A 24,971-nucleotide genomic window follows, 5' to 3' on the forward strand; every position below is an offset into this window, starting at 1 on the left:
GGCTCCTTTAAAAAATACATATTTATACATACACACATAAATATGCACACACACATACACACATATATATAACAGACAGTAATAAAAAATATTCTCCAGTGTGGGATAGGGGCTCTTCAATTCTAAAAGTAAAAATCTATAATTTTAAATTAATCTGAAAGAAATCTAAGCACAGCTGAACTTAAAACTATTGTCTGAATCACAGAATTAGTCATTTTATTTTAAAAGTGCACATATTTTATTGAAAGATATCCAATTTCAGCTTTGAAGATATAGGCTCAAAATCTGTTCTTGGCTATTCCAGAAATTTTGCTTGTAGAGTGTTCATAATTTCAACCAAAACTTAGAAAGCTTTTCTAAAGTAGACTTTTCAACCTGCTGAACAGAACTCATGTCTATACTGTGATGTTTATTTCAGCAGCATTTGTCTCTGTGAAGCACATCAAAATCACTGAAACATCAAAACTGCTGATCTGATAGAATGATTTATTTTCCCATTACAGGTAAGTCATGAATGACTTGTTCTGAGGTATGTTTCTGAGCTATGAAGGACACCTATTAGAAAGCTCCACACTTGAAGGTTTCTCTTAAGGTGATAACATTTTATGGCTGGACAGCCTCTGCAGGTACCAGATTCCCTGTTGTATCCAACTGCATACATTTACACGTGCATGCAGACACAGGGCACTCTGCATGGTCCCTAAAAAAACAGGTCAAATAACAGTTAAAAATCCAAATTAGACATACATACATTTATTTATCTCTTTTTTTTTTTTTTAAAGAGACAGGGTCTCACTATATTGCCCAGGCTGGACTCACACTTCTGGGCTCAAGCCATCCTCCTGCCTCAGCCTCTTGAGTAGCTGGGACTACAGGTGTGCACCACTGTGCCCACTTGTTTACTTATATCTATCTATAATGCAACTTTTCAAAATGGCATTAGGAAAAATGTAGAAACTAAAACCCAGAGGAAAAAAGCATCAAAAGCATCAAATCATAAATTACTGCCAAGCTGAACTTTAGGGAGAAGAAATACATACCTTTTACTTTCTACATATATGGCAAGATATTTCATTTACAGTTGTGAAGGTGACAGGGATGTGCTCAGAGTTTAAATTGGCTAGTGAGACAAATTGGGTATAAATGCTGTATCAATCAGAAGCACAGGGCCACTGGCACCATTCAAAATAAAATTCAAATATGGTCTTGAGAGTCTCAATTGCATGACTACATAAAAAGCTTACTTAGAAGAGAACTCAGGCAGCAGTATGATATGCTCTTTTATCATTTCATTAGTAATTCAATTGCATGATAAATTACAGCATATTCAGTTGTAAAAACTGTAAACATATCCTCTCCCCAAATAAAGTTAATCAAACATTTAACTCATACAAAAGATTTAAATTAGTTCTTACACAAGTATTACCTTTATAGTTTAAGGTTATATAGGATATCTAATGATGAAATGTTCATACCACCTTTGTTAACGTCTGAGTGACAGTAAAAATAAAATTCATACTTTGGCTAAATGTTAACAGATAAACCCAAACTATTTAGAAGCAATCTGTGTTATCCCCCACAACTCCAAGCCTATCAAAGAAGAAATGTGCTGATTACCTGAACCAACTAAGCATATGTCCAGCATGTCCACCGTGCCTGCAATTATGACACCATGTAAACCAGTTGTTAAATTGGGCTAATTTTTTGTCCTTGCTCAAGTCCACTTTTTCATCTGATTTGGTTCCTCCTATGACGAAAGAAAACGATCTTCATTAACTGTATCACAATATTTTATTTAAAGTTACTTTCAAAAAGCATTTCTAAAACTGTGTTCCAAGTATGAATCACACATCATATTGAAATAGCAATTTTGATGGTAGGTTCTAGTTTAGATGAAGCGAAACTGAATGACAGGAGCTCCCCTACATTTTTAATAGCCAATATAAATATGGAAAAAAATAAAACCCACTAAGAAACAATCTAAATTTAAAACTTTAGGGAGACCAAATCAGTAGTTTAAAATTCTTCCACAAGGAAAATACCAGGCCCAGTTTACAAGTGAATTTTACTTAACATTCACGGAACAGGTAGGGCTGGGTGTGGTGGCTCATGCCTGTAATCCCAGCACTTTGGGAGGCTAAGGCGGGCAGACCACTTGAGGCTAGGAGTTCGAGACCAGGCTGGCCAACATGGTGAAACTCCGTCTCTGCTAAAAATACAAAAATTAGTCAGGGGTGGTGACACGTGCCTGTAGCCCCAGCTACTGGGGAGGCTGAGGCACAAGAATTGCTTAAACCTGGGGATTGGAGGCTGTAGTGAGCCGAGACCGCACAGCTGCACTCCAGGCTGGGTGATAAAGCAAGACTTCGTCTCAAAAAAAGAAAAAAACAAACAATCAAGGGATAGGTAATTCTCATCTGTACAAGCCCTTTGAAAGAAGAGAAAAAGTGGAAAGTTTCCCAATGCACTTCATGAGACTTGTGTAACTTAAGCAATTGCTTAATTAGACTTAATATTATTACTTACTTGCTATCTATAAAGACATTATGCATCAATAACTATGTTCAAAATTTTGCTTGGCCATTGCAGGCCACACTTTCATGACCAAAAGGATAATCTTGCAGTCAGGAATAGTTTTTAAAAATACCTGTTTTTGCTAATAATATGAAGTGAAAGGATGTGTAAGTAATTCAATGATTTAAGATGTAAACACAATAAAATTATTCCTGAAAGGGTCACCAACAATAATGAGAGCGTAAAAAGGAAAGGGGGAAGAGACAAATAAAATATAGATCTGATATGGACACTACTTTAAACCTCTATGTAAAGCTCTCATTAGTGCTTGTCACTTTGTTTTTGTAAATTCTAACATAAACAGATAACAGACTGAATCAGAACAAGCATACCCTTATGTTTTTCTGATGAAGCTGGAAGTATTAAGGTCTACCTCACTGCCAAGTATAAAGGCTTAGATCAAATGACTTCAAATTTTAAAAGATTTATAGTGAATTATGAAGACAAGTGCCACAGAACACTTTAGGGGAAACTAGAGTTTCACTTATGCACTAACTCATAACGTAAGAAGAAAATGAAGGAAACCAGTAGATAATCTAGCTTTTAAAAAATGTGTCATTGTCCAGAAGTTAAGTTCTGTGAGGGCAGGGATTTTTGTTTTCTTTACTGTAACATTTCTAGCACTTGGAACAATAGGTACCAAATAAACATTTGTTGAATAAATAATATTTATGACATTTACAATGATGTTAGAATTGTTTCAATAGATTTCTTATCTTCAAAGCACAATTGAGTATAAAAATATCAAGTCTCAGTTAAATAAGCTTGTAGAGATTTCAGCTATTTGAATCACAAAGCAAGATGGATGGATGCAATCTCTGATTGCAGGCAAAGCACCAGGGAGGTTTAGATACTTGAGCCATTAGCCAGCACTTGATTTCTATTAGATCCTGTTTTATTTTGGAACTAGGACTCTTCTGATTTCACATATCAAAAAAGAGAATTTGCTTCTTTTTCTTTTTTTTAAACTTTTACTTTAGTTTCAGGGGTACATGTGCGGGTTTGTTATACAGGTAAATTGCGTATCATGGGGGTTTTGGTGTACGCATTATTTCATCATCCAGGTAATAAACATAGTACCCGACAGGTAGTTTTTCAATCCTCCTCCCACCCTCCACCCTCCAGTAAGCCCTGGTGTCTGTTATTCCTTCTTTATGACGATATGTACTCAATGTTTAGCTCCTACTTATAACATGCAGTATTTGGTTTTCTATTCCTGTGTTAGTTTGCTTAGGAAAACGGCCTCCAGCTCCATGCTGCTGCAAAAGACATGGCTGCATAGTATTCCATGGTGTATATGTACCACATTTCTTTATCCAGTCCACCACCGATGGGCACTGAAGTTGATTCCATGATTAAACAGTGCTTATTATTCTCTAACTTAGCTCAGCAATGCCTTTAAAGATCATATTCAGGCTCTTGCTAATTTTTCTACTGTTTCTTAGCAGTTCACTTCCTACGTCCTTTCACAACAATACACTTGCTCTTCCAACACCCCCTGTACTTATAATACTTACCAATCTCTTCACCCTAGTTCATGTCTTTTACTCTTGGTCTACAACCTGGAAGGCTTCCCTGCAATCTTCATATATTAAATCTACCAATTTTAAAGACTGGCTTAAATGGTAACTTCCTCCTGAAGCTTTCAATATCCTTCAGATAGAAGTAATATTTCCCACTCTCAAAATTCCTAATTCTTTCCTTATATAAAAGTCCTAATTCATGTTGGGGGTTTAGATGTGTTCCAGAATCCAGGATGTTTGGGATTTTAGAAAAAAGGAGCAAATATGTACACCTTGAGGGTAGTCTAAAGCACCCTGTAATCAAACTCGTTAGTATTTCTGCAGTGAAACATGAATATTCACTAATAAATAAGAGAGATAAATATCTTAATAGCCTCACATCAATTCTGAACAGGTTTTGTGGCCAAATGACATTACTGTAATTTTATTTTTAAAAGGCACTGGACTTTCAGATCTTTTTAGAGACTCTGAAATGACAGATGGAATTGTAGACCAGTATTTATTTTCTAGAAAATATCACTTATTTTATACTCGTTAACTATGCTTATTGTACACCAAAAGCTCCAAGAGGTTCTTTGATTTATTCATCTCAGCACATCAGCCTTATATTAATGTGCCAAGTAAAATCAGTGTTCAAATATGTATTATATATAAAGAAATTATTTCTGAAGCAAATATGGAAAAAATTCTATAACAAATATGGAAAAATGTTAATATTTGATAAACCTGAGTGCTGACTATTCATTATATTAGTCATCTTAACAAAGAGTTTGAAATGTTTTAGGATTTTTCTTCAAATTCTAGAAAATTATTTTCTCTTCTTACCTATTTCAAAAATAGAAAAGATTGAAAAACTGATATTCAGCAAAAAGGAAGAGTGCCCAGGTGTAAGAATGCAAATAATCCTTATAGCTTCCTGAGGCTTGTGGTCCAAAAGATGTGTTCCATTTAATTATTTCTATATATCTCAGTTCGTATACACATATGACTTATTTATGGTATATTTTACCTCCTTGTGCTCTCATTGTTGTAGATATTCCAAATTGTTATTTTCTGTTTATTAGGACTAGAGTAACATAAAAGAGTGATCAGTATGTAATGTATAAAATAAAAATCCTCGATTAAAATTTAAAACTAAAATGTACATTTAAAACATTACGTATTGCCTTCATTTCTTTAAAAAAAGCATCTAGATGGAAAAATAATTGCTAAGCCAATGATACCAGCAAGTCTTTCATAAATGTTAATGTAATGACAAAGCAGACTACTTAAATGAACAAGATACAGGATAGAATTATAAAATGTGTGCACTAGAAAGGATCCCCAGTCCAGAGGAAGGTGCAAGTAACTCTCAATGTCACAGAGTGAATGTCATAGAGCTAGAATTAAAACAGACATTCTCACACTCTAACCAGTTCTTTATTCATTACACCTGTGTGCCAAATACCCAAAATGATTTTAATTGAAAATCTTGCCACAGTATCATTTTCAAATTAGGTAAAGAGCTGGAATAATTCCAGCCACCAGGTATAAGATATCTGATTATCTACTATTCTCAAAATGTTTTTCCATGTTTACTATAAAGAGTAAAAAATAATCTTAATATTTCTAACCATTACAAAATATAGGCTGGGTATGGTGGCTCATGCCTGTAATCCCAGCACTTTGGGAGGCTGAGGCAGGTAGATCGCTTGAGTTCAGGAGTTCAAGACCAGCCAGGGCAACAGGGCAAAACCCTATGGTCCCAGCTACTTGGGAGGCTGAGGTGGGAGGATCACCTGAGCCCAGGAGACAGGAGGCAGAAGGCAGAGGTTGCTGTGAGCCGAGATCATGCCACTGCATTCTATCCTGGGTGACAGAGTGAGATCCTGTCTCAAAAACAAAATGAAACAAAACAAAAACACTGTGTGTATATATGTATATATTCCAAATTGTTATTTTCTGCTCATTAGGGCCAGAGTAACATAAAAGAGTGATCAGTCAGTATGCAATGTATAAAATAAAAATCCTTGATTAAAATTTAAATAAAAACTAAAACGTACATTTAAAACATTACGTATTGCCTTCATTTATATTTATTTATATATATATATATAAAAATAAATTTACTAGGTAACTGACAAACAGCAGAAGCAGCATCGAAATCTAGCAGTCAAGGGACATGACTTCTAGGCTGATACTTTCTCTATGCATTTTCTTATTTATTATTATTTTTTAATTAAATTTTTTTTTTAAATTTAGGACAGAGTCTTGCTCTGTCGCCCAGGCTGGAGTGCAGTGGCACGATCTTGGCTCACTGCAACCTCTGCCGCCCGGGTTCAAGTGATTCTCCTACCTCAGTCTCCCAAGTAGCTGGGACTACAGGTGTGTGCCACCATGCCCAGCTAATTTTCTGTATTTTTAGTAGAGACAAGGTTTCACCGTATGAGCCAGGATGGTCTCGGTCTTCTGATCTCGTGATCCACCAGCCTCAGCCACCCAAAATGTTGGGATTACAGGCGTGAGCCACCACACCCAGCCAAAAAAATTTTTTATAGAGATGGGGTCTCACTATTTTGCCCAGGCTGGTCTCAAACTCCCAGGCTCAAGTAATCCTTCTGCCCTGGCCTCTCAAAGAGCTGGGATTACAGGCATAAGCCACTGCACCTGACCCTTCTCTTATGTATTTTACAGGTAGGTTTTGAAGATGAATGAAGAAGAAATGTCAAAGTGCTTTAATGATGTCAAAAGATCCTTAGAAATACAAAGTATCTGTTATTAGGTGCAGGTATACTGAGTTTTAGATAATCAAATTTGAACGAACTCCCCTTAGTGAAAACAGTGATAAAAAAATGGTAATATTTTAAGATTATTTCATATTTAAGTTTTTCTCACAAACTTTAAATTGGTCAGAACTTGTGAAATTACCTGAAGTATCAATAAATATAGATTTTACTTTTAATTTACATAGTTCATAAATTATAGGAACATAAAAGCCTTCAAGCTAGTAAACTGCCCTTTCTTAGAAATAATAACAAACTCTAGCTAGTTTGTATTTTATTTGCAACATTAACTCAATTATGTAAGAATCATTTCAGCTCATAAAGTATTTTGTAAAATTATGTCATACCAGGACAGCTAGAAACTGGTGTTCCCATATTTATGAGACAAAGCGCACATCGAGGAAGGGGTTTTCGACAGCCAGGACAACTTGTGACTTTAGATTTTGTTGGTGAGCCACTCACACCATACTGACTAAAACCTCTGCCCTGATGAGGCACAGTTGAACAGCTGTAGGAGATTGACTTGCCACAGAAATTGCAACTCACAAAAACCTACAAAACAAATGAAAGAAAAAATAAATGTAATGCAAACCATAATGGAATGCTAAATAACTTAGTTTGCTCCTAACAAATTATTTTTAAATACTTCTAAAAAACTTTATTTTATATTTCAAAATTTATCTGCTAAGGTTGCCTAGCTCTCATTTAAAATTTGTACTTAGCAATTACATTTTTTGGATACTTCCTTTTTAATTATATTCTTACTAATATCACTGAAATTGGTGGAAGAACTCAAACTTTAGACTCCAACATTTTAGAAATAACAGTGACTTCAGAATTCACACTGGGACATTACAACATATTCCAGTATGACTTCTAAACCACAGTTCAGTGATGTAATGTTCTGAACAAAATTTTCTTATAAAGAAAACGCTCTTCCTAAGACAAAAAGGAGTTAACAATCTTATAATGGTAAATAGTTAAATTTTTAGAATAATAGCAATAGAAACTGTTCGTTTTGTTTTACAGTAAATTGCTAGACTCTTAATCACTTATCATATAGATTAGTAACATGTACTACCATGTAATGCTATTTTATCAACACTCTGGTTTTAATATAAGCACTTTCTCAAGTTCCTAAAATAAGAAAATAGCACCATCCAGTGCCCATATTGAGGATAACATATTTGATACCTGAAGTAAGACACAGTGATTTAATGTGATATACCTTATGTGACAATAATCTTTTATTAAACTAATGCTAAAAAAAAATTTCCATGTGTAATTAAACATACAGATATAGGTAATACTGCTAAAGTCTAGAAAAACCCAAATCCTGCCTTACTGCACATAAATAATGCCAAAAAACTTAATACACAAGTGGAATTTATAAGATAATATAATAGTTTAGAATCTGAAAGGGCTGGAAATATACTGGAAAATTCAGGCCTGCTGTGGTTTGTTCTATCTCAGACTAAAGCTCAAGCCACTGAGATGACTGTTAGCAAGAAGCAGAACCAAAGGATAGGAAGATCAAGGACAAAGCTCAGTCTAGAAAAGACAAAGACATCAACGGGAACTCAATATAAACAAAATAAGGAGCTAATAATAATTTATTAAATTGAACATCAACATGTTACAATTTGATTTTCTCCAAAACAATGTACTTACCTGTGCTAAAGGCTTGGAACTGGGATCCAGCTTACTCCTGTGAATATCAAATTCAGCTCGTTTATGCCAAAATCTCCAGGCATCTAATAAATTTCTATAATTCTCAATCCAGTACTGAACCCTTTCATCCTTAAGAACATCTAAAGGTGAACCCTAAAATGAAAACATGAATTACTTCAATTATTTAAAATCTCCTGGCTAGGCCAGAGACTTCTGGGTAGCATATAAGTATGAGTAACAGAAAAAATAGGCTTTTTTTTTTTTTTTTTTTTTTTTTTTTTTTGCCAAAAGCTGGCTCCTAATGAGAATAAAGACAAAGTTTATGGAAGCTCCATTAATTTATCTCAAGCTGGGTTCCACTAATGACATAAATATGTACTTTATATGTCACACCTGGCCAGGGAAGTGTAATTCTCTACCTTTTAGTTAAGTTTAAGAAAACAGAACTTCGTGGTTGAATGTTGTAAACAGTGATATGAATACCCTTTGTCCCAGCAATTAAAAACCTCTGGGTTCACAAACTCTGTTTACTATCAAATACAAATGTAATACAGGCTGGGCATGATGGCTCATGCCTGTAATCTCAGCACTTTGGGAGGCCGAGGTAGACGGGTCCCTTGAGGTCAGGAGTTCGAGACCAGCCTGGCCAACATGGTGAAACCCTGTCTCTAGTAAAAATACAAAAATTAGCCAGGTGTGGTGGCAGGTGCCTATAATCCTAGTTACTTGGGAGGCTGACGCCTGAACCGGGAGGCGGAGGTTGCAGTGAGCCGAGATTGCACCACTGCACTGCAGCCTGGGTGACAGAGTGAGACTCCATCTTAAAAAAAAAAAAAAAAAAAAAAAAAGTCCAAATGCACACCAAAATTGCTTGGTCACATCTGAACTAACAGTTAGCTTGGTCCTTCCTATCTAGCAATGCATGGTAAACTAAGATGCTGCTTTTATATGCTTATTTATCCGTTAAGTTAAACCCGTCTATTCTTACCCTTGCCTTCCATTAAAACATACATTTCTTGCCTTAAAAATAATAAAACAACAAGAAAAAGCAAAACCAAACCAAATACCTTCTTAGTTCTTTTGCCCCTAGCCACAGTTAAAAGCAACACCTTGTTTTAGTTAAATTTACTTTAGAGTTCTTCTCATTAAGAACTTTAAGTTCTTGCCAGTAAGAATTTTCCTAAAGTTGTATTTTCCCTGGCAGCTGTGACATTCCACATTTCATCTATGCTTGCTTTAGGTTTTCTTTTCTTTTCTTTTCTTCTTTTTTTTTGGAGACAGAGTCTCACTCTGTTGGCCAGGCTGGAGTGCAGTGGCACGATCTTGGCTCACTGCAACCTCTGCCTCCCGGGCTCAGGCAATTCTCCTGCCTCAGCCCCGCGAGTAGCTGGGATTACAGGGGTGTGCCACGATGCCCGGCTAATTTTTGTAGTTTTAGTAGAGACGGGGTTTCACCATGTTGGCCAGGCTGGTCTTGAACTCCTGACCTCAGGTAATCTGCCCGCCTCGGCCTCCCAAAGTGCTGGGATTACAGGCGTGAGCCACCGTGCCCTGCCGCTTTAGGTTTTCTTAGAAGACTTTCAGCCCTGTTCAGGATATCTTCCTTAACTTTACATAATGCAGAAAGGAGAGAAAGTCTCTACTTCCAATGATGCTTTGGCATCAATCTGAAGGTCAGTTTTCTCAGTCCTACTCAGGGGCCAATAGAAAATACAATTTCAGAGAGAACCTGGCATATATCTTACTTATAAAAAAAAAAAACAAATATCATAACAGCTAATATAATCTTTAGACATCCAATCAAAAACTGAAGCAACATATCTTTCATCTATTAAATTCGGTGTTAATTACCAGAGTTAAATTTAGCTAAAAGAACAAGTGAAACACATAGCTTACAATTTCATTTCTTAAAAAAGTAGAGGTCTACTTTAGCCCTAATTACGACCGACTAGGCGGAACTAAGTACCAAAGTAGCATATAATCCCTGATTTAAAAAGAAAATTCACAGAAAAATAAGATGTTTTCATATCTCATTCTTTCCCCTTATATGGCAGGAAGGAGATAAACTAAGAAAGAATTTGGTCAATACATATACAGTAAGTCTTCTCTACATCCTCTCCAGTAAAGCCTAAACATGATCTGTAAAGAAAACCACAACATGATCTGTAAAGAAAACAGTTCAGGCCGGGCGTGGTGGCTCACACCTGTAATTCCAGCACTTCGGGAGGCCAAGACAGGCGGATCGCAAGGTCAGGAGATCGAGACCATCCTGGCTAACAAGGTGAAACCCTGTCTCTACTAAAAATACAAAAATTAGCCAGGCTGGTGGTGGGTGCCTGTAGTCCCAGCTACTCGGGAGGCTGAGGCAGGAGAATGGCGTGAACCCAGGAGGCGGAGCTTACAGTGAGCGGAGACTGCACCACTGCACTCCAGCCTGGGCAACAGAGTGAGACTTTGGAAAAAAAACCAAAAAACCAAAAAACAGTTCAGAGGTTGAGTCTGACCAAATTAGAAGGGCTTGGGAAAATAGTGTTTTGATTAGTAAAGAGATAAGGAATCTGAACCGAGAAATGTAAACCAGGGGGCTCCAACCCCCAATATACCCCCAGGTCCGTAGCCTGGTACAAACTGGGTCACACAGCAGGAGGTGGGTGGCAGGGCAATGATCAAAGCTTCATCTGTATTTACGGCTGCTCCCCATCCCTCACATTACTGCCTGAGCTCTGCAGTGGCGGCATTAGATTCTCATAGGAGAGAGAACCCTACTGTGAACTGCACATGTGAGGGATCTAGGCTGCATACTCCTTATGAGAATCTAAATGCCTGATGATCTGTCAGTGTCTCACATCATTCCCCAGATGGGACCATCTAGTTGCAGGAAAATAACCTCAGGGCTCCCACTCATTCTACATTACGGTGAGTTCTAGAATTATTTCATTATGTGTAATAATAATAGAAATAAACTGCACAATAAATACAATGTGCTGGAATCATCCCTAAACCAACCCCCTGGTGCTATAAAGTCCCTAGTGCAAAAAGGTTGGGGACTGCTGATGTAAACTATAACAAAGTTAAGATTCTGAAACTGAAAAGCACAATAACTGAAATAAACAATTCCCTGGGAAGTTTAACAGCAAATGGAGACGATGGAAGAGTCTGTAAGTCAACAGAAATCAACAAATCTGGGCCGGGCACGGTGGCTCACGCCTGTAATCCCAGCACTTTGGGAGGCCACGGCGGGCAGATCACTTGAGGACGGACATTTAAGACCAGCATGGCCAACATAGTGAAACCATGTCTCTATTAAAAAACCAAAAAATTAGCCAGGTGTGGTGGCACACGCCTGTAATCCCAGCTACTTGGGAGGCTGAGGCATGAGAATCACTTGAATGCTTGAACCTAGGAGGTGGAGGTTGCAGTGAGCCAAGATTGTGCCACTGCACTCCTGCTTGCATGACACAGCGAGACTCTGTCTTAAAACAAAAAACAAACAAACAAAAAAATTAACCAATTTGAAGAATAGTGGGAAAAAAAACACGGAAGGAAAAAGAATAGAGCCCTAGGCATCTACGAACACTATGCAGTGGTTTAATACATATGTAATAAGAATCCTAGAAGAAAAATAGAGTAAGATTGAGGCAGAAAAAAAATATTTAAAGAAAGAATATTCCCAAACTTCCCAAGTCTGATGAAAAACAGACTTGCAGATCCAAGAAGCTCAGTGAACCACAAGCAGGATAAAATGAACTACAACCAGGCACATTAAGGTCATACTACTGAAAAATCAAAGGTAAAGGAAAAATCTTGGAGGAAACCCAAAAAGATTGTCCTATATATAAATCATAGAAAACATTTTCTTGATGGTTGCAAGGAAAACAAATTTACTTAAACATTAAAAATCAGAATTTAGGCTGGGCATGGTGGCTCATGCCTGTAATACTAACACTTTCAGAGGCCGAGGTGGGCAGATTGCTTGAGGTCAGGAGTTTGAGACCAGCCTGGGCAACATGGTGAAACCCCATTTCTGTCAAAAATACAAAAAATTAGCCAGAAGTGGTGGCGTGAACCTGTGGTCCAGCTCCTTGGGAGGCTGAGGTGGGAGAACTGCTTGAGCCAGAAGGCTGCAATAAGCTGAAATCCACCCCAGCCTGAGTGATACGGTGAGACCCTGTGTCAAAAAAAAAAAGGAAAGAAGGAAAGAAAGAAGGAAAGAAAGGAAGGAAGGAAGGAAGGAAGGAAGGAAGGAAGGAAGGAAGGAAGGGAAACCCAACAAAAAAATGAAACATCACAGACAGGGAAACAAGTATAAAAATAGCTGATTCTCATCAGAAACAACAGAGGCCAGAAGAGAGTGAAACTACATCTTTAAAGTGTTAAAAGAAAAAATAAGGGTGAAATAGACATTTTCAGTTAAAATTTGAGAGAATCTTGTCACCTATAACACAAGGAATGCTACAGGATTTACAGAAAGGAAAAAGAATGCCAGGAATGATAAATAAGTGAATAAACATAAAAGACCATGATTTCTTTTCATAATTTACATAAATGACAAATAACTGTTTAAAAAAAACACTGTAAGTTAGAGTATATAATATCTGTAAAAGTAAAATATATGACAACAGGACAAAGGAATGGATGTGTAAATGAAGTCACACTGTTGTGACATTTGTGAAGCATGAAGTAAAACCCGGAAAGTATCAGAGTGACATAAGAAAGGGTAAAGTAGAAAGAAAGCATGATGTGTCGGGTGAGAAACGTGAAGCGCGAGGGGGTAAAATGTTAACTTTGATGAGTTGAGGATGCACATTGTTAGATCTACAGCAACATCTTTTAAAAAAGATAATGAAAAGAGATATAGCTAAAAAGCCAATAGAGGCAATAAAATGAAACATGGAAATATTAACCCAAAATAAGGTAGGAAAGGAATATAGGAACAAAAGGAAAAAGGAAAAACAAAACGGAAAACAAATAGCAAGATGGTAGACTTAACCATGACCATATAAATGTAAGGAAACACTCCAATTAAAGGCAGCGATTATCAGACTGAATTTTAAAAAAGCAAGATCTGTATTGTCTGCATTTTAAATATATTTTATAAACCTCGCTAAGAAGTTACTAACCCATTTGCACTCTGTAGCCATCTGTAGCCATATATACACAGTTTAATTTAAATGATATAATTTTATTTCAGCAAGAAAAAATGTCATAGAATGGTACTTTTTCTTCCATGGGCAGTGGCTTTATACACTAGGTAAGTTTACTTTGTGGTCTGTGGGCTATCTCTACATATGCACAAGAAGGTGGAATGGGAGAGGGGGCATTTTCCTGTGTTGACTCAGAACACGGTGTGCTACCATACTGTGATAGGAGGATGAGGGCAGGAAAGAGGAAGGTACCAACACCATGTAAGGATAAGATCAGCTGGAGGGCTACGGGAAATCTCAGGAGAATACTCTAAATTTTACCATATTTCCAGCAAAAGTAAAGTAGACAGCAACCTATGCCTGGAATCTGTTTTTAGTCACTGGACAGTAAAAACTGAGAAAATATACATAAATTGGTTACTCCAAATCACCCCCACTGATAATAAAAAGAGAAAATGAAAGCCGAGAGCTGTGGTATAACTAGACTTCAGCACTTCAAGTAAGACTATAGTTCAGATCAGGAAAAGGCAATCTTTCTTGTAGAAGATACAGTTACGTCAACAATTGGAGAAACTGAAGAGAGGTTTCTCTACTCCATTTGCGCTTTACATAAATTCAGATGCAGTCAAGACTGGCCTTTCTCAGACTGAAAGGAAAAACTGGATAACTCAATGAAGAGGCTTAGGGACAGTAAGATAAGGCACAAGTCTTCAGCAGATCAACTGATTAGGTGAAAACTAAATGCCTTCTAAAGATCCTAAGCAAGCAAAAGTGCATATTTACTTTCAACCGAGGAAATAAAATATAGAATATTGTTACTTTTTTAAAAGCTGCAGTCAAACTGCACTGACCTGTAACATGCAGTAACTTGCTGTTTGAACATCTCCAGTTCTATCAACATAACTCTCCATTAAGTCCACTCCATCTTTAGTAAGGCCTGTAAGCAAAATTCCTTCCAAATTTCCAGCCTCTTTCATTTCATTGGTCAATTTTTCGATGTATCTATTTAACTGGAAAAGTTAAAGTGATTTTTCTAAAGCAATCTGTTTCACTATGTATTTTGTACTTGAAAACTACTACATTTTGAACAATTTCATTCCTAATGGAAAACATTTTAAAACAAAAGACTTTACTATAAATATGTAACTAAGGAGTCTGCATCTATTACAAATTTCAAAGCAGTATCCATAATCTTTTAAAATATTTTAAAAAGGCATTTACTATGTTGATAATTAATCCATAAAAGTACAGATGGTTTATTATTTTAAAGAGAATTGTCCTCATTATTCTGCGACGTTTTTGCTGTCTATCATAGTAGTATGTTAACAGAATCACAAAATCTGAGTTGCAAGGGAACTTTAAGACCAAGAATAACCTCCTTTAGGTCTTCCCTGACTTCAACCCACCCCAAACTCTTGCCAAGATTCCTCCATATTCCCCCAGCATTTTTCATTACTATAGTACTCAGCACATAGTATTACTAGTTGTTTACATGCATTTCCCCCTCACTATATACACAATAGGCATTTAGCATTGTTTAATGTATTAAAAATGAGGAACCCTTTCACAGCATCACTAAGAGGTGAGTTTAACATCTTTACCTACTAACTAGTCTTACCCTCCAAAGAAGAAATATACTAAAATATTAAGTCAGTATTCTAAACAAATAAATTTAGTTATGGTAGACATTTTCAAAATATTTTGATCTAATATATTCTTACCATACTTTTTAGAAGAATTTACTTATCAATCTCATACATATATAATTATAAAGACTAATTTCTTACAATAATTGTGACAGTATATATTAATTACTTCAAATGTGGAATTAAATCAGTTTTCACCTGAGTATCACTAAGGAATTTACAAGCAAATGCCACTCTGTCACGTACTGCAACTTTGTTTTCATACTGGAAAGAAGAGAAAAAGCAAGGAGTTACTTCTAGGTGCAGTGAGTTTTAAATTTTTGCAGAGACTAAATGTTTTATATAAGTAAAATGAATACGTTTATTTCCAAATTTATTAGCAAGTTATATTTATCTTGCAGAGCCATTAATTGCCTGAGATGCCTTTCTTGATGTTAACTCTCCGGGAATTCAGCAATAAGGTTTTGTCCTTGCAAAGTAAAAATTTGCCTTTTAAACACTGGCCAAATTCAGTTTTTAAAAATCCAGGTCAGTCTTATATAACTCCAATATAAAAGACAAGCAATGATGTACAGTCTATCAAATTTAAGATGCCACACAATCTTTCCATCATAGAAATTAATTTTAGAGAACTAAGGAAATCTTTCCTTGGCTACTAAGTTAATCAGTAAGTCTAAGAAATTTGTGAATTGGCTACACCAGTACACAATTTAGAAGAATACCAATATACGTTTCCAACTACAAAGTGACAAGTTTTAAAATATAAACAGACACACTCTTGTGGCTAAAGTTGTTATATAGGTGGTTTGTGGCAAAGATTTCAGAGGCATTATAACTAAAATTTTTGTAAACTTGTCAATATCATGAAACACTTTTGAAATATATTTACTACAAATGTAGGAAGGTACAATTAATTTTGTGATTTGTAAAAATAATTTAAGGGTGGAAAAAAGATCCAATTTCCATTGAAGTCATCCTATGAAAATTTTACTTTTTTAACCGTAAAATCACTTCAGTTGATATCTATCTTAGCATACTTGTTCTATGATAAAATATGGTTTTGCCCTAAAGAGAGAACATATTTCATATAACTAGATTTAACTCTTAGATTCAGTTGCATATGTTACAAAATTTTGATCTGGAAAGGATTATAAACATTATTCTGTCCCATTTTACATCTCAGGAAAGTAATACTCAAAAAAGTTAACTGAATGGCTAAGGTAAATGGGGCAGAGCAAAGAGTCAGGCCTGTATTTTCTGACTTCCCAATTCAGTACTTTTCACATTCTTACTATTAACATTTTCTTAATAGAGCAACATTAATTATTTTATATATAAAGCATAACTAAATACATAAATGAAACAGCTTGGAAATATGAACTTCTTATTCAAGATGACTGTTATCTAATAACTCAAATTTATGTATAAGAAAAGAAGGATACTGGGGCCGGGCGCGGTGGCTCAGACCTGGAACTCTAGCACTTTGGGAGGCCAAAGCAGGTGGATCATTCAAGATCAGGAGTTCGAGACCAGAATTGATATTTCTGGCCAACATGATGAAGCCCTGTCTCTACTAAAAATACAAAAATTAGCCAGCATGGTGGCACATGCCTGCAGTCTCAGCTACGTGGGAGGCTGAGGCACGAGAATCACTTAAACCCAGGAGGTGGAGGTTGCAGTGAGCTGACACTGCGCCACTGCACTCCAGTGTGGGTACAGAGCAAGACTCTGTCTCAACAACAACAACAACAACAAAAGAAAAAAGAAAAAAAAGGAAAAGAAAAGTACTTATTATGGGTCACTCAAAATACAGGAATTTAATATTTAAACAATATACTTTTTTTTTTTTTTTTTTTTTTTTGAGACGGAGTCTTGCTCTGTCGCCCAGGCTGGAGTGCTGTGGCCGGATCTCAGCTCACTGCAAGCTCCGCCTCCCGGGTTCCCGCCATTCTCCTGCCTCAGGCTCCCGAGTAGCTGGGACTACAGGCGCCCGCCACCGCGCCCGGCTAGTTTTTTGTATTTTTTAGTAGAGACGGGGTTTCACCGTGTTCGCCAGGATGGTCTCGATCTCCTGACCTTGTGATCCGCCCGTCTCGGCCTCCCAAAGTGCTGGGATTACAGGCTTGAGCCACCGCGCCCGGCCAACAATATACATTTTTATCAATTCAAAAGTTAACAATCCACTCGTTTGTCTAGTCTCTATCATTCTCTAACACTTCCTGAAAGTATTATTTTATCTCTTCAAGATACATTTAAAGTCTTGTTTAACAAAAAAGATTACAGTTAAAAAATAAACAGTCTTAACATTATATATATTATTTTGAAGTAGTCAGAAAAGTTCAATAGTAATTTATTAAAAGTAACAAAATACATAAAGTGCAAAATACACATTTATTAAACATTTCATTAATCTGCTCAAATAAAATACTTATTTTTACAAATTCTTAGGGACTAATACTTAAATCACTTATCCAAGCAATGTATAATTGATAAGAAATGGTATAGTAGCAAACACAGAAATGAATTTCAGTGTAGAAAGCTCTTCCCATTGTTAGAAAGAAGCCAAGCAGCGCAAAGAAAGTTGTAGTACTATTGTTTAGCTTAAAACCCAACAGCTAAAACTGATAAGCAAATCTCACTTCATTCTTTCTTTCCCCATTCTGTGATAAAGAACCTATTTGATAGTGTTATGATCACAGGTGGCTAAAACAGAGGAGAAAAAGAATAACACAAAGACCAAATAAAAAGCTGAAATAGTCCACTGTAAGTACTGTTATCATTCCCAACAGGAACCACAAAGACTGAGACAAGATGTATGGCCACCTCCACCATAACTGATCAATAATCATGAGTTGTTTTACTTAACACACACACATGCACATGTGCATGTGTGCACAGTGTATTTAAATAGCGAATATATTTTTATGTTTACATAGCTGTAGATTTCTACAGCTCAGTTCTTAAGCTAAAGGATAAAATATTCCTTCTATATCTGTAAATTATATTATTAAAACCATAAAAATCAAATCCAGTTGGATATCAATTAACTAACTCCAGGATGGGAATCACACTCAAGAAGAGCTGCTCAAAAAACAAAGCCCAAGATGCCTTATTTTAAATAACGTATGCATCAAAATATAGTATTTTATGCAACAGACATTTGAAAATTTTAAGTTAGATAAAAACTCCTATCTTAATCCAAAGGAAGATCTCAAAGAACAAGTTAGCTTACCAAAACTCCATCATAAGATCCTGTTTCACTTGTCAGAAATGCAAACATGACACACAAATAAGGGTTGTTTAGCTGTAATCGCAGTGTGCTACACATTTCTCTCCAAAGGGAGTTCTTCTCATCCGTATAACCCGATAAAGCCATTGCTACCACATTGAGATTCAGATCTCCTGCATATTAAAAACAGCCAGCTAATCAAAGTGATCAAAAGCTTACTATCTCTTCTACATTTCTTAAACCATAAATAGAAATCAGAGGGTGACTTTTACCCTCAGAAAAATGAGCTCATAGAATAAGGGTTTTGGGCTGCTCTGCCTATGGAGTAGCCATTCTTTTATTCCTTTACTTTCTTAATAAACTTGCACCTTACCCTAAAAAAACAGAACAAAACAAAACAAAAAGGTTTTCGGTTTTGATTCAGACTGGAAACTTTGGCAAAGACAATAAGCACAACATTTCTATCCTTATAAAATTCATGCCCACGTGTGCAAACTCTATGCAGGAAAGCAGATCTTTTAATTTTCAAGTTCTCATTCCAGGCAGGGTCTTATATATGTTATTCCTGTATATGTTCCCATATATATGCTATTGCTTGCTAAATGAAGAAAAGTTAAGTCATTCTACCAGAATCACTGTCAACTTTAACAAGTTTATTAACGCAAAAGTATTTCAAAAACACTTATAGTGAATATTATTGCATCTCAAGACTGCAATACTCAAAATCATTTTATTTTCCTATTCCTAAATATATAATGCAGATACTTACATATATAAGTGTCAATGCAAAGTGCAGAAAGTAATATTTCAACACTTCAATTACAGTATTACACTTACAATTTTTCCAGGACAAAATAAACTATAAGAATTACCACAGAACTGCATTAAGAGCCATTTGCAACAAAGCATTTGTTACCAATAGTCTTTTAAACATTTGTTCTTAGCAGTTTAGATGCATGCTGATAAGCTGCTAACTTTGCCTTCAGCAGTATGGCTGTTTAGTCTTCTAACCTAAGTTCAGTTTCAAAAGAGAAAACTAAATTTTCCTTTAACTTTCACTCTTAAGTATTTTCTACACTTTTATATAAGTTTTCTTATTCTATTTCTTGATTCTAATCTTTTTCTTTCTTTTCCAAATAAAGCAGTGTTTCCCACTTTATGTTCTTTACAGCTTTATATTCCTCATTTCTCTCATTTCTATAAACATTTTCCCAAGTTACTTTGTGCTTGCTTCCTTTGCCTAATATATTAGATTTAAGGTCTTTTAAATAAAAAATAAAAATAGCAAAGAAGTATCTTTAGATTTTGTATAGAACAATTTACTTCTAAATGGAAAAGAATGCTTGACTCACAGAAGTCTTCTCTTCAGTCTTTAAAATCACTGGAAAGATACAATTTCCCTATTGTTAGTATGGGTGTTTAAATCGACTAAGAAATTTCCCAGGTACACAAGATAAGGAAAGTTATCACCTTTTCAAGTTATAGCAAAATTATAATGAGAAATGGCTTTAAATACCAATTCTTTTTTCCATCATCACATATTTTCTATTGCCGTCTTAAATGAGGAGGACTTTTGTTAGAGCAAAGGTGAAAGAAAACATGCCAATCTGAGCAAAACATTAACTTTTTTAACTTTTAGACTGCAAAAAAATATATTACAGTGAATTTCATGTTTTTCTCTATGCTACAGCTGAACCATAAAGGTTTCAAAATGGACCAGCAAGTAAGGATTCAGTACTCTGAATATTCAGAAATGATTTTTTAGGTGTACTAAAGACCAATAGCTATATATACTTTAGTTATTTCCAAGTGAAATATTCCTGATAAGAAAAAAAACCCTGAGGTTTTGGATTAGGATTTGTTTTTCTGAGGATCCTCTGGCAAAATGCCAGAGTAAAAAATCCTTATCTTGTTTCTTTCTTTTTAAAAAACACTAAATGAAAACTATATTTTAATCGCCAGACTCAAGAAGCATTTTTGAAGATCAAAGTATGCTTTTTATAAGAATTTGCATTAGCCTAAATAAAAGTGTCATTCAGAGTTTCTTAAAGGTCAAACAATAACCATCCAAAAGAAAGTATAAACTAGAACACACTCAAATATGGATCATAAAAATACTTGTAGGCTAAAGAAGTCCTAATCTTTAAGAAGATATATTTTTAAAAATGTATGTGAACTATCTTTAAAAGAGAAAACATTGAAAATGGACACACTTGAGCACTCCTTATAATATTATACTGACATTTAAGACACATCTTTGTTTTTACAGACCTAAACCAAGGCAGAAGAGGTGAGTTAGGTATTTACTGTTATAGATAGACTACTGTGCTAATTTTTTCTTCCAACAAAAATTAAATGAAAATTTTAAGCGATTAGATACTTGAAAATTATTAGCCTCTTTTCTTTAAAAGACTCTATGAACTGCTAACATCTTAGATTATAACTAATATCTCAGTTTATAACCTAATACCTTTTTCGGAAGACGCCCCTTCATTCAGGATTTGGATTGCTCGGCGAATATCCAAGTTGAACAATGCCACAGCAGCAGCTCTCTCCCATTCCCCTTCTTGTACAAGGGAGTTCAAAAATGGCCCCACGTCTACATCCGTTCCTTTCTTTATCCACCCACAAAGCTGTAAAGCTAAGATTCTCTCTTCATTTAAATTTTGAATATCACTTTGCTTATCCAATCCACTCCAATTATGTCTGCTGCTTTCCACCATTCCTAAAAACACAAAACATTTTTATATTGTTTTATTTCAAAATATATTTGGAAAATAAGTCAGTTTTACAGAGAACTATATTGACACATTTAGAATATTTAACTTCTCGGCTATAATTTTACGATAGTGTAAATACGAAATATGCCACAAATAAAACATATTTTGCATGTTTCTAAGTACAATAGCTCCTTGAGTTACCAAAGAACTACTGAAATAAGAGCAAATGCTCAGATGGACTAAACTGAGTTACTGCTTCAGAGAAAGCTGCCTGGCCACCTAATCTGACATAGATATATCTGTTATTATCTAACTCACCACCCATTGTTTCCTCTATTTCCTTTAGCACTTAACATGTGCTCCCATTTAGTTATTAATTTAGTTTTCAGTCTTAATCTCTTCTCCCACTAGCACATAAGCTCCAAAAGCGCAGGTGTCTTGTCTGTTTTATTCACAAGGTATCCCTACTGTCTGAAATCCAGTAAAAGTGCTCTTGCTTTCTTCCTTCTCTCTCTGTACATTAAAAAACAAGATTACAGACTTCAAAGTACTTTGAAAGTTTAAGGTAAGTAATAACTTTAAAACACAATGGGACTAACTCGAAGGCTATTTTTCCCCTTACTAAATCAGAAAACTTCATTTCTCATTCTTTTTTCAGAAAAAACCCTTGCCTTCTTGTAGCATTATTTACATTGCAATCAAGGCAGTTGATCCTAATGACAAGGTAATTTCACTTAGGATGATACTTAGTGCCAAATAAAGTCAAAATGAATAAAGATGACACTTAAAAACTATAATAACAAATTCTTAAATGTTCTAGAAAATTTTATCACCAAAATTGTCATTACATAATTATGTTTTTTAACAAAAAGGATTTTCAGAATAAACTAAATTATGAATTAGGCAATATGAATGTCCAACATTACCAACTTTTATTTTTTATAGTAATTTACATTTTTAATTTACAGTAATTATACATTTATGTATTTGTATCTAACACTGCAATTATACATTTGTACATAACTAGATCAACAACAGATAGTTGCTAGAATTCCTCATTAAACTTGTTGGTTGTAGGCAGAACTGTTAAGAAGGGCTGCATTCCTGCCCCCCCCACCCGACCACACTCTTGTGTAAACAAACCCCTCCCCTCGCATACAGGTAGAATCTGTAACTTGTCTCCAGATAACAGAATATAGCAGAGGTGAAAGCATTTTGCAGATACAATTAAGGCCCTTACTCAGCTCACTGAGTGAATCAAGGGATGATTATCCTGTGTGGGCCTGACCTGATTAATCAAGTAAGTCCTTTGAAAGACAGTCTAGAGGTAAGAGAGAAGCAGCAGGAGACAGATCTGCTGGTCTTGAAGACGTAAAAGCTGCTATGCTGTGAGAGGGTCTGTGAGAAGGCCATGTGGCAAGGAACTGCAAATAGCCTCTAAGGGGCTGAGAGCACCCCCTGGCCATTAGCCAGCAAGAAAATGGTTATCTCAGTCCTATAGATGCAAGGAACTGAATTCTGCCAACAACTCCATGAACTTGGAAGAGCACTCTGACTTCTAGAAAGAAATACAATTTGGCTGATACCTTCTGCTTAGCCTTTCTGAGACTCTGAACAGAGAACCCAGCTAAGGTGTGCCCAGACTCCTGACCCATGGAAATGATGAGATAGTAAATGAATGAAAATACACTATCCAAAGTTAATTTAACTATAGTCATTCTGGTCAAGAATTTAAAGGTATAAACAAACACAAGCAAAAATAAGAAAATATTAAAAACTTGTCATTTGCAAGTTAAATTACATATAGAAATTTTTCTTTTTTTTGACACGGAGTCTTGCTCTGTCACCCAGGCTGGAGTGCAATGGCGCGATCTCAGCTCACTGCAACCTCTTCCTCCCAGGTTCAAGTGATTCTCCTGCCTCAGCCTCCCAAGTAGCTGGGACAACAGGTGCACATCACCACGCCCGGCTAATTTTTGTATTTTTAGTAGAGACTGGGTTTCGCCATGTTATCCAGGCTGGTCTCAAACTCCCAACCTCAGGTGATCCGCCCACCTTGGCCTCCCAAAGTGCTGGGATTACAGGCATGAGCCACCGTGCCTGGCCTATTTTTACTCTTTCCAAGTATTCAGACTAAATGATTTTTAAGAAAAATTTTAGGCTGGGCGCTGTGGCTCATGCCTGTAATCCCAGCACTTTGGGAACTTGAGGCAGGCAGATCACTTGAGGTCGGGAGTTCGAGACCAGCCTCGCCAACATAGCGAAACCTGGTCTCTACTATAAATACAAAAATTAGCCGGGTGTGGTGGTATGCACCTGTAGTCCCAGCTACTTGGGAGGCTGTGGCAGGAGAACCGCTTGAACCCGGGAGGCCGAGGTTGCAGTGAGCCAAGATCGCACCAGCCTGCGTGACAGAGTAAGACTCTGTCTCTTTAAAAAAAAAAAAAAAAAAAAGGTAAAACAGTATATAGTCAAAGGTCTAAACTCTCTTTTATACCTAATTCATACTTTTAAAAACCTTGTGTGATTATCTGATTTTAGGTTGTGGCAAGTCTAAAATATTATGCATGTTAGTATACATTTTATATTATAACCAACTGCTTTAGGAAAAAGTTTCAAGATGTGTTCTTTGTAAAATTTTGGAACTTCAAAAAATAGTTAAATAATTCCACTTGAAGTTACTTATTTTTAACCTGACTACTGGAAACTATTGCCAATTCAGGTCAAAGAGTTAAGAGGAAACTTTCAAAAAGTTACCTTACTTTAACAGCACTTCCTACCCACTAAAAAGCAGCAGCATGCTACTTTATTTGCGACCATGAGGGGAGTCAGCCTAAAGACAAAATCACTTTTAGCTTATGAAAGTGGATTTTTAAGAACTATAATGTGAAAACTTCTAACGATTAATGATAAAATTAATAAAACACATTTAAAAAATTAAAACATTCATTCTGAATAACAAATTTAAATTGTCAGGGCAGAATGCAGTCATTTAATTTCAGGTAGAGGCTGAGATGTATTATAAGGTGTTTATTTTCATATCTCTCCTATAAATTTTGGATTTAAAGCTGGTATTTAGTGATATTTAAAGCTGGTATTTAGTAAAATTTAGTGACAATTTTAAAACGGGTGAACAAAAATCAGCAATTTATTTTTCAAACAATTACCTACAGCTTAACATAATATTCTAATTTCTTAAGAGTTTTTATTTTATAGAAATCATGTCATGGGACAGAATAGAGAACAATACCGTCACAAGTTGATTAACAGTAGGGATACCTTCTGAGAAATGCATTGTCAGGCAATTTCGTTGTTGTGTGAACATCACAGTGTACTTACACAAACCTAGATGGTATAGCCTACTACACACCTGGGCTACATGGGCCTACTGCTCCTAGGCTATAAAGCAAACTTGTCTAACTCACAGTCCAGGACAGCTTTGAATGCGACCCAACACAAATTTGTAAACTTTCTTAAAACATTATGGGATTTTGGGGGGATTTTTTAAAAACTTTTTTATTTTTTAGCTCATCAGCTATCGTTAGTGTATTTTATGTGTGGCCCAAGACAATTCTTCCAATGTGGCCCAGGGAGGACAAGATTAGATGCCTCTGCTTTACAGCAAGTTACTGTACTGAATACTGTAGGCAACTGTAACACAATGGTAAGTATTTGAGTACCTAAACACAGAAAAGGTAAAGT

The 24,971-nt window shown here is 35.8% G+C and overlaps 1 protein-coding gene across 2 annotated transcripts in view; it reads right to left on the minus strand.

Annotated features, from left to right (window-relative positions):
• Positions 1-214: 214 nt before the first annotated feature.
• The window catches only part of MIOS (meiosis regulator for oocyte development), a 38,158-nt gene continuing 13,401 nt past the window's right edge, over positions 215-24,971 (minus strand). For both annotated transcript variants that reach the window (XM_025380745.1, XM_025380746.1), the window contains 8 exons: positions 21,020-21,274; positions 18,553-18,722; positions 15,519-15,584; positions 14,526-14,684; positions 8,531-8,683; positions 7,207-7,411; positions 1,618-1,747; positions 215-700 (listed from right to left, as the gene is read on the minus strand). In XM_025380745.1, the coding sequence (XP_025236530.1) occupies positions 604-700; positions 1,618-1,747; positions 7,207-7,411; positions 8,531-8,683; positions 14,526-14,684; positions 15,519-15,584; positions 18,553-18,722; positions 21,020-21,274 (1,235 nt within the window). In that variant the 3' untranslated portion in view covers positions 215-603. The remainder of the gene's footprint in view (positions 701-1,617; positions 1,748-7,206; positions 7,412-8,530; positions 8,684-14,525; positions 14,685-15,518; positions 15,585-18,552; positions 18,723-21,019; positions 21,275-24,971) is intronic.

Source organism: Theropithecus gelada, chromosome 3 (assembly GCF_003255815.1).
Source record: "Theropithecus gelada isolate Dixy chromosome 3, Tgel_1.0, whole genome shotgun sequence".
NCBI lineage: Eukaryota > Metazoa > Chordata > Mammalia > Primates > Cercopithecidae > Theropithecus > Theropithecus gelada.